Source organism: Engraulis encrasicolus, chromosome 7 (assembly GCF_034702125.1).
Source record: "Engraulis encrasicolus isolate BLACKSEA-1 chromosome 7, IST_EnEncr_1.0, whole genome shotgun sequence".
NCBI classification, from domain to species: domain Eukaryota; kingdom Metazoa; phylum Chordata; class Actinopteri; order Clupeiformes; family Engraulidae; genus Engraulis; species Engraulis encrasicolus.
The window spans coordinates 53,324,271-53,338,835 of NC_085863.1; the positions used below are offsets into that span (position 1 = coordinate 53,324,271).

General features: G+C 41.9%; 1 protein-coding gene across 1 annotated transcript in view; it reads left to right on the forward strand.

Moving 5' to 3' along the window:
- Positions 1-5,353: 5,353 nt before the first annotated feature.
- Positions 5,354-14,565, forward strand: part of polq (polymerase (DNA directed), theta) — a 30,403-nt gene continuing 21,191 nt past the window's right edge. The window contains exons 1-14 of the mRNA XM_063203940.1: positions 5,354-5,546; positions 5,638-5,746; positions 5,836-6,514; positions 6,799-6,981; positions 7,400-7,530; positions 7,869-8,025; positions 8,369-8,480; positions 8,929-9,157; positions 9,896-10,037; positions 10,356-10,502; positions 12,052-12,264; positions 12,790-12,932; positions 13,635-13,842; positions 14,142-14,284. Of these exons, the coding sequence (XP_063060010.1) occupies positions 5,479-5,546; positions 5,638-5,746; positions 5,836-6,514; positions 6,799-6,981; positions 7,400-7,530; positions 7,869-8,025; positions 8,369-8,480; positions 8,929-9,157; positions 9,896-10,037; positions 10,356-10,502; positions 12,052-12,264; positions 12,790-12,932; positions 13,635-13,842; positions 14,142-14,284 (2,664 nt within the window). The 5' untranslated portion in view covers positions 5,354-5,478. The remainder of the gene's footprint in view (positions 5,547-5,637; positions 5,747-5,835; positions 6,515-6,798; positions 6,982-7,399; positions 7,531-7,868; positions 8,026-8,368; positions 8,481-8,928; positions 9,158-9,895; positions 10,038-10,355; positions 10,503-12,051; positions 12,265-12,789; positions 12,933-13,634; positions 13,843-14,141; positions 14,285-14,565) is intronic.

A 14,565-nucleotide genomic window follows, 5' to 3' on the forward strand; every position in this document is an offset into this window, starting at 1 on the left:
CAGATACACATGCTGTTTGTTTTACATGTCTGATGACTTTCAGGACATGAGCGGTGAAATTATAATTGGTGGTTGCAATTACGATACATGACATGTTACATTTACAATAGACACATATTGTTACATTACACCACATCTGAATACTTACTGAACATGAACGGTGAAATAACTGGTGGTTACAAAAAAGGCAACTTATATTATGTGTTAAATTTCAATTTACTATTACATTCTATTACATGTTTATCCAAAGGTGCTTACAAAAGAGAATGTGATGAAGTTACAAACATATATAGGACGACAGAGTAAGCAAATGCATAACTAGGCACAAGCACAAGATAAGCACAAGTTACACTCATTTTATAGCAATTACTAGAGTAGAGCAACATTTTTTTAATCCTAGAGGAAATTAAGGTGTCTAGTACACTGTACATAACATACAAGACATTGCAAATTATTGCACAAGATATTAAACATTAGCACACACGCACATACACACACACACACACACACACACACACACACACACACACACACACACACACACACACACACACACACACACACACACACACACACACAACACAGAGAGAGAGAGAGAGAGAGAGAGAGAGAGAGAGAGAGAGAGAGAGAGAGAGAGAGAAAGAAAGAGAGAGAGAGAGGGAGAGAGAGAGAGAGAGAGAGAGAGAGAGAGAGAGAGAGAGAGAGAGAGAGAGAGAGTGCGAGCGAGCTGAGTGCTCCAGAGCATAGAGCAGCTAAATAGTCCAAAAGTGAAGTCCACTGTGCATGGTCCAGAAAAGAACCCACCGAGGGTCAACTAGCCTATCCATCAGTATTGTACAATGGTAAGCACTTATAGTACGTTGTGCACTCTCATCCTCAAAACTTGAGGCTTTTTACTTTTAATTCTAATTAAAATGAGCATAGAAAGTAAGTTATTTACATGCAGAAGCTTTAATAACAGCACTTCAGGGTAGAATCAACATTTGTGCCCCAGTGGTGCCCTTTAAAATGCCAAGTGCCTAGTATTATGTCATACTTGATATTTCAAAGTTTTAATATTTTGTTATGTAACATTATTCCCGGCTATAATGCAACATTTCTCGTTACAAAGGAAACCGTACAGTAACATGGAAATGTTTTGATGACCAATCACTTCCCTTGCGGAATAATTTGCATTATGTTGTGTTTTTTTTTTTTTTTAGAATTTGAACATCGTTTGATTGCTGTCATTCATGTTGTTACCTTGGCTATGTCTGTGTCGCCCTTGTTCTTGTATTTGGCCCATGCAGTTAGGCGTATACTAGGCCTATATGAATTCGTTTTGCGTCACTTTGTAATGTCTGAGGAGTTTTGTTACATGAAACAGCAGAAAATTGTTACCTGTGACCATGGCATGTATATGGATTTGTCATCACTCGCTTCATAAACAATGCACTGAAAACTGAATAATTTTTTGACCAAAATGTTATGCTGCGTGTGGGCACTTAATTCTGATCAATGCAAAAGGCAATAGAATAGCATGAAATTACTTTCTAATAAAAAGGAAAATTGTGTATTAATTCACAAAAACTTTTCTCAAACACCATTGTACCACTGCTATTAGTTTTCACGACATGAATATTCATACTATGTATAATTATATCCCCGAAACGCGGAGCATCGGGGATGTAATTATATCCCAGAAACGCGGAGCGTCGGGGATGTAATGGTTTTGCGTGCGCCGCCGCCGCGTCCGCCGCTGCGTCCGCCGCCGCGTAAGGTCTTTCGTGTAAACGCGATAACTTTTGAACGGATGTTTGGATTTGTCCAAGATTTTTTGGGTGAATGCTCTAGGGCAGGTTCCTGAACTGATTCGAGTTTGGAGGTCAACACTTTCAAAATGGCTGAATTCAAGATGGCCGAATTTTTGTTTGGCCCATAACTTTTGAACGGATGTTTGGATTTCTCCCAGATTTTTTGGGTGAATGCTCTAGGGCAGGTTCCTGAACTGATTCGAGTTTGGAGGTCAACACTTTCAAAATGGCTGAATTCAAGATGGCCGAATTTTTGTTTGGCCCATAACTTTTGAACGGATGTTTGGATTTCTCCTAGATTTTTTGGGTGAATGCTCTAGGGCAGGTTCATGAACTGATTCGAGTTTGGAGGTCAACACTTTCAAAATGGCTGAATTCAAGATGGCTGAATTTTTGTTTGGCCCATAACTTCTGACTGGGTGAATGGATTTCTCCCAGATTTGGTGTGTTAATGCTCTAGGGTAGGTTCATGAACTTATTCGAGTTTGGAGGCCAACACTTTCAAGATGACTGAATTCAAGATGGCCGAATTTTTGTTTGGCTCATAACTTCTGACCAGTTGGATGGATTTGTCCCAGATTTGGTGTGTTAATGCTCTAGGGTAGGTTCATGAACTGATTTGAGTTTGGAGGTCAACAGTTTCAAAATGGCGGAATTTTTATTTGGCCCATAACTTCTGACTGGGTGGATTGATTTGCCCGGTACTACCTTATTTTAACAGTTCACCATTTCAGTGAATCTACCATATTAGGTACAGTGTAACAATATTTAATACCATGTAATACTAGAGTAATACCAGTGTAACAATATGCAATACCAGGTACAGTGTAATAACCAGTATACAATATTTAATACCATGTAATACTAGTGTAATACCAGTGTAACAATATGCAATACCATGTAATACCACTTACACAAAAATACATGATGTAGTACAAAATTGGTACATGGTGTTACACTGGTATTACATGGTATTAAATATTGTTACAATGGTTATTACACTGTACCTAATGTGGTATATTCACTGTAATAGTGAACCATTAAAACAGTGTTACCATTTGCCCCATTTTTTGCTTCATTTTCACAATAGTCATTTGGTTTTAAGCCTATGCACGTCATTGATTTATGTATAGATATTAAATATATTTCTTTAATATTTTGTATTTATCATATACGTTTATGAAAAGGTGGACGGGAGTGGTAGGAATGATGGGGGACTGGAAGCGTTGCGTTTCGGGGATATACCTTAAGCAGTCGAAGGCGACTGCATAGGCAGTCTAGTTAGTATAATGTGCAGCTGACATAATGCAATCTAGTCTATGTGGAGTATTGCAGGCATCTGCAGAGAGATCATAAGTGTCGACATACCAGAGGGAAGAAGTCATAACAATCAGGCCTCAAACTGAGTTCTTCAGGACATCAAACGCACACTCTGACCAAAAAAACAAACAAACAGGCTGATTCATTTATGTTGGGTGTGTTGTTGTGTGACATGAGTTGCACTGAGTGAGGTTTGCGCATACTGTGAGCACTGGCCAACTTTGAGATAGCAGTAGATTATATCCAAATTATTTCTAATTACACACATAGTTTCAATGTCAAATTCTGGGTTGTGTGACTTCATCTTGCTTTCTGATATCTCTGAGATTGCTGATATCATTTGTCTAACTGGAGATATTTCTAAACATTTTGACTCAACTATGACTTCTTGCATTGATGTGTGAGAATGTAAGCGAAGGTCGCATTAAGCATCTAGCAAAAAAAAACAAACAACCAAAAATAACACCCAGAAAATGATACAAACGCTGCTATAGTTTGAAGTCTCTGGGAGAGGTGTCACAGTCATATGCAGGGAGACTAGTCTATAAGAGTGGATGTTGCCTAGTACCAAAGACAAGAATTCAAAACAATAGCCCATGGCCTACTGAACTCTGCAGAATGTCAAACTCAAACTACTCTAATAACACACACTCTAACCATACATAGGCCTATTATAGGCATTGTATAGATTAGATTAACTTTATTGATCCCCAGGGGCAAAGTAAGGAATGATGCCAGACAGCCTACTACAACAGAGCTCTGTCTGATGAGTGCTTTGTTGCATTAGATGAAAGATAGCCTATCTATGTATTTTCATTTATTTATATATTTTTTATATAGGTGCATCTTGCCACCAGGCAAGGCAGGCAGCCGCTTGGGCCCCCCAAGCCCCTAGATAGTGAATAACAGGCCACATTTTACCACAGTAGTGGCGATTTTGGTTCAAATGCTCTCTTTTTTTGCATTTTCGCTTGGGGCCCCTTCTGACCCTAGAATCGCCTCTGATCTTACCTCTCAGCTGAAGCATGAATAGTGGTGGTGCTTTTCGCCTGACAGTCACCTAAACAACGCACCACTAGAGGGGAGTATAGATCGGTCACCGATGTGCAACACATAAAGGCTCAGTTATGCTTCCTACTTGTGCCACAGAGTGAGCTTGACGCAGCCATGATGCAGTTAATTCTTGTTTATGCCCTGTTTTGAAGCACGGTCTGCGCGATGTCATTCCACGCTGAAACTGCCTTCAATACAAAGAGTAAACTAGACGTGTCGGTTGTTTTTTAGCATCACAGACTCGACGAGAATGAAAATGAAACATTAAATCTTTATATCACGTGCATGTTTGATCGCACTGGCAGCCACAGTAGTAGTTTGGAACAAAGAAGTGGCTCATTTGTCGAGGACGAAGCGGAATGTTTCCTCGACCTCGGAACCACTGTTCAACTGTCCAAATAACTTCAGCGTCGTAACTTGCAAGCGCATGTGTTGTCTTCGGTTCGTGTAAATAAATCAAACAACAAAGCACGGGCAACTTATTTAATGAATAGCTCACAGTCCGTAGACCGACGAAGGTTAGAACAAGGAAGTAGCGCTTGTTCTCGACTCGAGGACAGAGCAGGCTGGTCGAGAGGACCAATCAGAGACCTATTTTCGCTCTTTCACGCCGTCGCTCCCTGCGTCGAGACACAATTTTGGGGAGGTGCCCCAGAGTACCTGCGTGATGGGGGGGGGGGCTTCACTACGTTAACTGCGCGGCTCACTGCATCATGATGCAGTGACGCTGATCTCGAGGCATAAACTACCCTTTAGGCTACAGGGGCAACTGTACTGTATGTACAGGGGCAACTGTACTGTGTGTACTGTACTGTATGATGTTGTGTGACATTACTGGACACAAAAAAGTCCAGTCAACATCAACATCAACGTCAAAAAAAAGTCTACCTGGTCTTTCTATGAGGACTGCGCACGTTTGTTGAACAATTCCTTAGGACCGCATACACTTGTGGAACCATTGAAGTGATATGCCAAGCTGCATTCCGGACTCTTCAAAGTGTGGCACAGGCGGTTGTTTTGGATTTGCCAAGAATGGCTCGCCCTGCTTGCACTGTTATGTTTTACATGTTTGTTTGTACATGTTTCCATGTAATTGTTGACATTTGTAAATATAGTGGATTTATTATGAACAACACTACATACGTGGATGGTAAGTCAACAGGCTCGGTGCAACAGGCTCATAACTACATACATACTCCAACGTTAGCTATGTTTGGAATGTTGTTTGCTAAACACATGCCATAACACTAGCAAGTTATAATAAAGTAGTTTGGTGCCAATATCCGATGCATTTAAGCTGTGATCTCAAATCATGGATTCATCGAGTCCACCATCCAAAAGAAAGTTTTATATGGGGCGACATCAGTACAAGAAAAAGAGGTATGTTGCGCATAGTTCTTCTGTCAATATTCTGCCATGTCAATGCATCACTTGACACTTTGGTGAAATCTATTCCATTTAATGCTTGTAGTGTCACTGCGGCGGAATCAGCTGCAGCGCCCCATGACCTTTCAAGCCGAATGTATAAAGCTCCCTCCTTTGAGGGATTCAAAGCACGCCCAGACAATGCAAAAGACAAGGTAGGATGACGTGTGTACCTTATTCTATTTGCATTATTAAGTAATTAAGATTAGCTTCAATCAGTTAACCCAATTTGTCTCTCTAACAGCAAGACAAGAAGGTGGAGGTTGGCGATAGCACCTTGGCCATGGATCAAGAGATCCTTGTGGCCCTGGAAAAAATTGACCCTGGCGGGCCTCCAAGAAAAAGTGACGTGAAGGTTCATCCAAGATCACTAGAGTTTGTCAACAACACAGATAATTCATCAGGAAAGAAAAATAACAGTTCAACACTCATCCATGGAATCCCAGAGTCTTGTAAATTGCCATCCCTTGGAACAGTGTCAAAATCAGTGAATGATCAGAAAACTGGGAAACACTCAGAAAAGGATAAGACTTTGGCTCATGAGTTGCTTTTTAGCGAAGACAAGGAAGGCTCTAAAACAAAACACGACATCAGGAAACCTAATCAAGCCCCTGGTGGGTCTCTCTCAAAGTCACACCAAAAGACTACTTCCACTGCTCACCAGTCTTTCTCTATACCTGCCTCACTGACTGACAAAGACGCCTCTCATCCGTCAAGAAAAAAACAAAGTCCTAATGGTTCTGTGGCTAGGGGTACCTCCAAGCGCAGGGCTAAGGACTACATTCTGTTCAGCCCGACTCATCTTGCAGCGGCCAGGGAGAGAAGAGGAGGCTCGCGGCTGCAACCAAACCAGTCTGTGTCCGTGCTCACCCCTCCCTCCGTCCTGGACCACAGCTCGCTGGCAGACTCAACAGCTGATGCAGGTAAACAAAAAAAACAAAAAAAATACAGTTCAACAACAATCATGCCGGTCTCCTAGACATTCAAGCGCTTGGTGACCATGTCATAATTCTCTAATCTCAGTTTCTTGAGTTTTAGTTTATAAGAACAGTATTGTAGTCTGAAAGACCGGTTAAAATGGTTTATGAATGTTTATGGACAAGGAGCTAGATATGATTTTACATGGAATTTAGTCAGATCGTGTATCACATTACACTGTGGTGACCTATAGGCCTACCAACATGGATGAATCTGTGTGCTTGTACAGGGTTGAGTGTGCACGTTGGGGTGCCCACCGACCACACGGACAAGCTGCTGCTGTCCAGCTGGGGCCTACCCAAGGCTGTCCTGGAGAGGTACCAGAGCCGGGGGGTGCAGCGCATGTTTGAGTGGCAGGCCGAGTGCCTCACACAGGGAGGTGTCCTGGAGGGCAGGAACCTGGTGTATTCAGGTACAGTAAATACAGCAAAACTTTTTAGATGGTGTTTATCTCCAGTTACAGTATGTATTGATTGTACTAAATACAGTGGATGTGGGTATAATCTAGCACAGCATGCTGGGATGCCCGTCCGTATTTAAACAGACTTGGCCTCAGTCATGTCCCTCCCGAGTCCCGACCCTGTGCCATCTCAGTCTCCCACTCATTTCCTTTCCCATGCTTTACTGACTGTGTCATAATGCTAACAAAAACTTAATGAATGATGACTCTTCTTTATGATTTGCCCAGATCAATTGATATTGAATTTATTCATCCTGTCGCTGGTCCGGTATTTGAATAAAATATTATACTGGAGAACATATTTGGGTGTATTTGGAACTCATGGATTGTCGCTAGGCCAATGTTTGTTTGTTTGTTTTCAACATTTCAGCTCCTACCAGTGCTGGGAAGACATTAGTGTCTGAGCTACTCATCCTCAAGCGGGTTCTTGAAACGAGGAAGAAAGCAATATTTATTCTCCCGTTTGTGTCTGTGGCTCGGGAAAAGATGTTCTACTTGCAGGTGGGTTCATGTCTTGACTCTTGACCACTTGTGCTTTATACCGTTATTAAAAAAAAAAAAAAAGATTATTAAGGAAAGGCTTTAGTCATTTCTTCCAAAAGTGTTACAGAAACAAGATGTTGCTTTGAACTTAATTGTGCCTCGTGGGGTTTCGGAACTCCTGACCAAAACTAACCTCAGTCAGTCCTGTGTATGTGTATGTCTTGGCATGGTATAGAGAGAGAAACGTATTTTCATTTTCATTTTCCTTGTATGACTGGGGAATATGAAAAGTGACAATGAAAGCTGACCTGACTTGACTTGACTTGACTTAAACATTCATCTGGTTCCTGTTGCAGAATGTGTTTGAGGAGGCCGGGGTGAGAGTGGAGGGCTACATGGGCAGCACCTCAGCAGCGGGCGGCTTTGGGGCTCTGGACGTGGCCGTGTGCACCATAGAGAAAGCCAATGGCCTCATCAACCGACTCATTGAGGAGGACAGAATGGACTTGCTGGGTACATGCTACACTTCAATGTCATTAATCGATAATGGCATCTGATACCACACACTGTATATGTCAATTCAATTGGATTCCATTTTCATATCTGACACACATTAAGGTCCATAGCTTACTAACAAAAAGCAAAGAAAAAAACAAAAACACAACAACAACCATAAATTGAATAAATAAAAAGCGATGATAACATGGCATGGCATGCTTGAAGATAAACCTACAATCTAAAGCTAAAATAATTTCATGTTACCATCTTTAAATTCTCTCTTTTAAAAAAAAAGCCCTACATTAAATCATTTTATTGTAATATAGACCGATTTTGTTGTTTTTTTCCTCCATTTTAGGAATCGTGGTTGTGGATGAGCTGCACATGGTGGGTGACTCTGGAAGAGGCTACCTGCTGGAGCTCCTCCTCACCAAGATACGCTTCATTGCCCAGAAGACCCCAACCACAAGGTCTCACACAGCTTTTAACAATCAGCCTTGATGGAGGCCATACAATGTCTGAAACATGTTGGCTTTTTTTAATGAAAAAGCTAATTTAACTTTTTTTTGAAGAGTGCTTCAGATACTTACTTTTTCAGTTCACAATCTTCAGTCTTGCAATCCTCTGTTGTGACGATGTTAATGTGATGAAAATGTTATAATGTAATCAAAATAGCAAAAAAAAGCTAATCTAATTATTATACATAAATGAATCCATTGATCAAGACATGTTTAATAAAAATAATATAAAGTACACATTTTTACACTCTGATAGCCGTATAGGACGTCCCATATGGCCATGTCCTTTGAGGATATTTTTATCAATTTTAATTCCATAAATATAAACATCATTACCAAAGAAAGAGCCATAAACACGGCGCTTTATCAGCCTTCCTCTTTATTTATGCTCTATTGATAGACCTTCCTCAGATAAAAGCCAAGGACAAAGTGTCTCAAAGGACGTCCAGATAGTTGGCATGAGTGCCACGTTACCGAATCTGGGGCTGCTGGCCAACTGGCTGGACGCGGAGCTTTATCACACAGACTATCGGCCCGTGCCCCTGAACGAGTGGGTGAAGATTGGCAGCAGCATTTACGACGGCTCCATGGCCCTCGTCAGGCAGTTCCAGCCTGCTCTCAGAGTAAAGGTCAGTGGCAAGAATGTCCAGCAAAGACGAAATTAAATAAAACATTTACGTGCCTAATACAGTCTCGGCCTTGGAAGAACTGACCCCATTGAAATATGAAATATTTGTTTAATGAAATATTTAAGTAGTATCTTCTAAATGATAATAACACATTATATTATATATATATATATTAACACCAAGCCTCAAGTCACACTGGCATGGAGTTCTTATTTGTGGTTTATTAGAGATCACAGCAATATTTGACCATTACATTAACCGTTAATGTTACGACAGGATTGTATACCACCATCTTATATATTGGCATCTGGCATCCAAGTCTGAGTACACACCCACAACCCTGGGGATAGTCACAGCATCACAATGTCCACCAGCAAATTGGGACGATGGTCTATAACATTGTGCTTGCAGTTATTACCTCATTGCTACCATAACAGTGAGTGCGTTTTAATATGCGACCTTGCCTCCTCCACTTGCGCTTGTCTCCTCGTCCCGCCTCCTGGCCCCTCCTCCGTGGAGAAAACGATAAGGTTTCCCAGCTGTCAGCCTAGCCACAACAACTTTTGAGGGACTGTTTTTCATTCACCATCCCAATTGCAAATGAGAAAAAGACTCTACAATTGAGCTTTTGCAAGATATTGAAATATAATGCTGTTGTCAGTGATGTCATCATGACGAGAAGCAAGTGGAGGAGGCAAGGTCGCATATTGCAACGCACTCAGTGTTTTCCTCTGCCAGGGTGATGATGACCACATCGTGAGCCTGTGTCTGGAGACGGTGCAGGAAGGCCACTCAGTGCTGCTCTTCTGTCCCTCTAAGAACTGGTGTGAGAAGCTTGCAGACAGCATAGCGAGGGAGTTTTACAACCTCCGTCACCAAGGTACACTTTCAAACCAAATGCCCTATGAACTTAGAAATGACGTCTATAGACATGAGAACAGTTAGCATAAAATAAAATATAGAGAAATGAGATTGAATGACAAAAAGTCTGGATGTTTTTAGAGAAACACCCAAAAATGCCTCTAATATTAAAGATCAAAGGTGGTGAATTATTTGAACTGTCATGTGCTTTGAAGTTACAATTGCCTTAAGTTATAAACCCCCAAAATATGTAAAGGTACATTAATATGTGCATGATTTTGAATGCATTAATACAATATGCACGTACATGAATTAACCCGCACTCTCCTTGCTGCAGATAAGGAGGGCTCCTCTGGTCCTCCTCCAGTGTCTATTAAGAGGGAGGGCCTGCTGGACGTGGTGGCCCAGCTGAAGCGCTCTCCTGCGGGCCTCGACCATGTCCTCCAGCGCACCGTGCCCTGGGCAGTCGCCTTCCATCATGCAGGTACAGTATGTTCCATTATGCAGGTACCATTCCATAGCGCAGGGCTAGGGAACCTTTTTTCATTCGAGGGGCCAAAATTCCTCCAAGGGCCGTGAAAGTCGTCCAAAGGCCATACTATGAACAAAGGATTAACCCCTGCACTTTAGGCCTATATTACAGTTTTTCTCGATTGCTTACACACAATTTCTGATACTTCACACACAATTCTCTGAACATCTCACCCATTTCCCAACTCCCCTAACCAATGTCACTGAACACTAAGCACAAATTCCTTCTTTACACTCACATTTCAGTTTTAAAACAAACTCTTTTCAGACCACTACACACAATTCTCTGAATTACTCACAATTTTCATGAAGAAAAACCCTGGTTGTCGCATTAAACACACTGCCATTCAAAATACTAAAATCAACTATCCTATTATATTCACTTCCTCATCACACGGGCAAACTTGGTTTACAATCTGAAATCATCATCCCTTAAGGACACACATTGCATGTGATATTGATGAAAGCCTGAGTGAATGCAGTGAGAAAACACATTTGTTTAGTTTTTGAACTCCAAAATATGTTATAGAAGAGATAACTTTCATGTGGTTACCCAATATTTTACAATAAATTAGTGAATTTTTTTAAATGTCAGAAAAATATGTAAAATATATTTTTTGCCACACATCTGTGTACCCCAAGTCTAAAAACTATATTTCAGTATTTTACAACAGAAAAATACCCTCTTTAGTAAGTAGAACAGTGAAGAAAATAAGTTTCTACTGTGTGTCAAGTTGAGTATAGACTTTTACCTTATGCATATTAGTGTTCAATGGTTCACATAAGAGTGTATTAAAATGACTGCTTGTGTGTGTCATTTGAGAACAAAATGACCTTTTTAGAAGAGAGTACATTGTTTTGAGACGAGACGTGCCTTTTTCAGAGGTAGTGAGGAGTTTTGCCCGCTGTGTGTGAGGTTTAGAGATTTGTGTGTAGAGTTTTGCGAATTCGAGAACTGAACTGAAATTGTGTGTAAGCAATCGAGAAAAACTGTAAAGGCAGCCTCCTTTAAATCAGACCCTGTCTTCTCTAGGTCCCCTGAATATAACTTAATTGTCTTGCAAATGTATTTTCTAAGATTCATTTACAAAATATGTCATATTTCATGTGAAGCTGCATAACATTGAAATTATGTCAGGGGCCAGATATAACGCCCTCAGGACAAACCCCCCTCGAGACATAGGTTCTCCACCCCTGCCATAATGCATGTAATGTTACAGGTACATTATCCAGCTGGTATGTTCCATCCACATTCACTCACAAAGGGAAGATGCATCCTGGTTAAAATCTTATGTTGTTTTTGCTCAACTATACAGTAATAATGTCAAAAATAGTAAACAGCAATGTCTCTCAGCAATGCATCACTGCTTTCAAGTCCACACCATGTCCACTGCTGCCAGAGTTTGGACATGTTTAGTAGGACCTGTTTGACTGTCAGATGAGGTATCAAAAAAACACAACATACACAACATTGACCATATAACTCAACCCCTCCATTCCAGGCCTGACCTTTGACGAGAGGGATATCTTGGAGAATGCGTTCCGCGAGGGGTGCGTCAGGGTCCTGGCGGCCACCTCCACCTTGTCTTCTGGGGTCAACCTGCCGGCGCGGCGCGTCATCATCCGCACCCCGGTCTTCAACGGCCACCTGCTGGACATCCTGACGTACAAACAGATGGTGGGTCGTGCCGGCCGCAAGGGAGTGGACACTATGGGTGAGTTATATGGTGACAAGACAGGAGACAGAACAGCACTCCTCGTAGCTTATATACTTTATTGCCCGTCAGACATTTCGGTCTTATGGCACGAATAGACCAAACGTGACTTGAGCGATTCCAGCGGCCGGAAGTCATTGACATTGTATTGAGTCGCTGGCATGATTTGAGCGACAGTTTGTAGTTGGATTTGAGCGAATATTATGTAAATGAGCTATGATGCGGTTCGGCGACAGCCGCCACAGCCAATGGGAATGTCGGAATGCTTGCATTCTGCTTTTAACGGACATACTCTGTTGCTTCTATCGCTCGTATCGCTCTTGCTGCACAGTCCAGTGATTCTCTGTCGCTTAATCTTGTCGCCGTCGGTGTGTTCGCCGGGTAAAGCTTCTTCAGTGTCGGGCCCTAACGGGCAAAGTACAGTCCAACCTACGGGCTTGGTTCGTCTCTACTTTATCCAGTGTCTCTGGTATAAATACTGGTGTGAATATATTGAATGATGTTTAATTTTTTGTTTTGCTCCAGGTGAGAGTGTGTTGGTGTGTAAGGAGTCTGAGCGCCAGAAGGGCATCAGCCTGATCCAGGGCAGCCTCAAACCTATCAGCAGCTGCCTGGTCAAGAAGGAGGGGGAGGGGGTCACCACCAGCATGCTGCGTGCCATCTTAGAGGTACCACACACAGAAACACATTACAGTGTTTGCTCATTACCTCCGCCAAGGAGGTTATGTTTTCGGTCGCGTTTGTTTGTCTGTCAGCAGGATAACTCAAAAACTTATGAACGGATTTGGATGAAACTTTGTGGAGTTGTTGGAAATGACAAAAGGAACAAGTGATTAAATTTTGGTGGTGATCCGGATCACGATCCGGATCCAGGAATTTTTTAAAGATCCTTCACCATTGCGGGATAGGGTAGAGTTTGACATTCCAGTTTCCAGACTTGAAAGAATATAGTGTAAAATATTAAAATGTTATATCAAACAGCTGACTTGGCTGAGATCTGCACTCTGAGTGCATTTTTCTAGTTTTCTTAGTTTTGCTTATATTTTGCAAAGGGTACACTGACTTTTCCTGATGAGTATGTTGATTTCACCTCCTGTCACATGGTGTCAATTCTACCTACACCAACATTTATGGTATTCATATACTGTAATTTCTGCACAATCAGTGTTCTATCCATCTAATGACATTTTTCATGCTTCTTAGCTACTTGGGTTGTATTTTGTGTGATTAAAAGACCTGTCATGCCATGAGTTGCAATGTTGGTCCAATTCATGCATTGGGTAGCCTGGTTACCCTCAGGTGTGGGGGAGTGGTCCTTTATCAGGAACACTGTCAACACTGCTCTAAATCACATCTCATCTCATTTCTAGATCATTGTTGGGGGAGTGGCCAGCACTCCAGAGGAAGTGAAGCTGTACGCATCCTGCACGCTATTGGCTGCCAGCCTGGCTGTGGAGGGAGAGGGAGAGGGGGCGGACTCTGGCACCGAGGCCAAGCAGAGGAGCCGGGGGGCCATCGAGGCCTGCATGGAGTGGCTCATGGACAACGAGTTCATACACATACAGAAGGACAAAGACGGTTAGACAGATTTTTTTGAAGATGTCTTCAATTCCTTTTTAAAAAAATAACAGCTCCACACTGTCTTGAGTGTATACGTACTGTACAGTATGTACAGTTAAAGGTGGGGAAAAATCACAACATTCTGCTCTGAACCAACAGTGGGAATGTGCTGTAGCTTGAATAGCTTACTTCACTCTTTTTTCCTGCTGTGGACTGAGAAAAAAAGCCAAATGTTCCCTAAATTTTTCTTCACTACCAATGTGAGAGATAACGGGTTGACATATGGCTGAGGTGTTTTTGTTTCGTTTGTTTTGCAGGGGAAAGGTACTGTCCCACCCATCTGGGCTCGGCCACTCTCTCCTCCTCCCTGTCTCCACCAGAGGCCCTGGGTATATTTGCAGACCTCCAGAGAGCAATGAAGGGCTTTGTCTTAGAGAATGACCTCCATATTCTCTACCAGGTAGGCATGGGGACGTCATACATCAGGAGAATCATTTGTATTCTGGGCTTGTAAATTGATTCACTTACCTTGGCTTACCTGCAAAACCACTTTGGCTCTTATGGGTGTCATTTTGCAGTTCAATTTCATATTTCAGTTCTTTCAAGGGAATGTTAAACAGTCATAGATCACAGTGCCGCGTTATATAGCATAAATTAGTGTTGCACCGATACCAGTATCGGTAGATCGGCACTAAAATGGTGGTATCGGTATCGGCAAATACCAACAAATAGCACACCGAT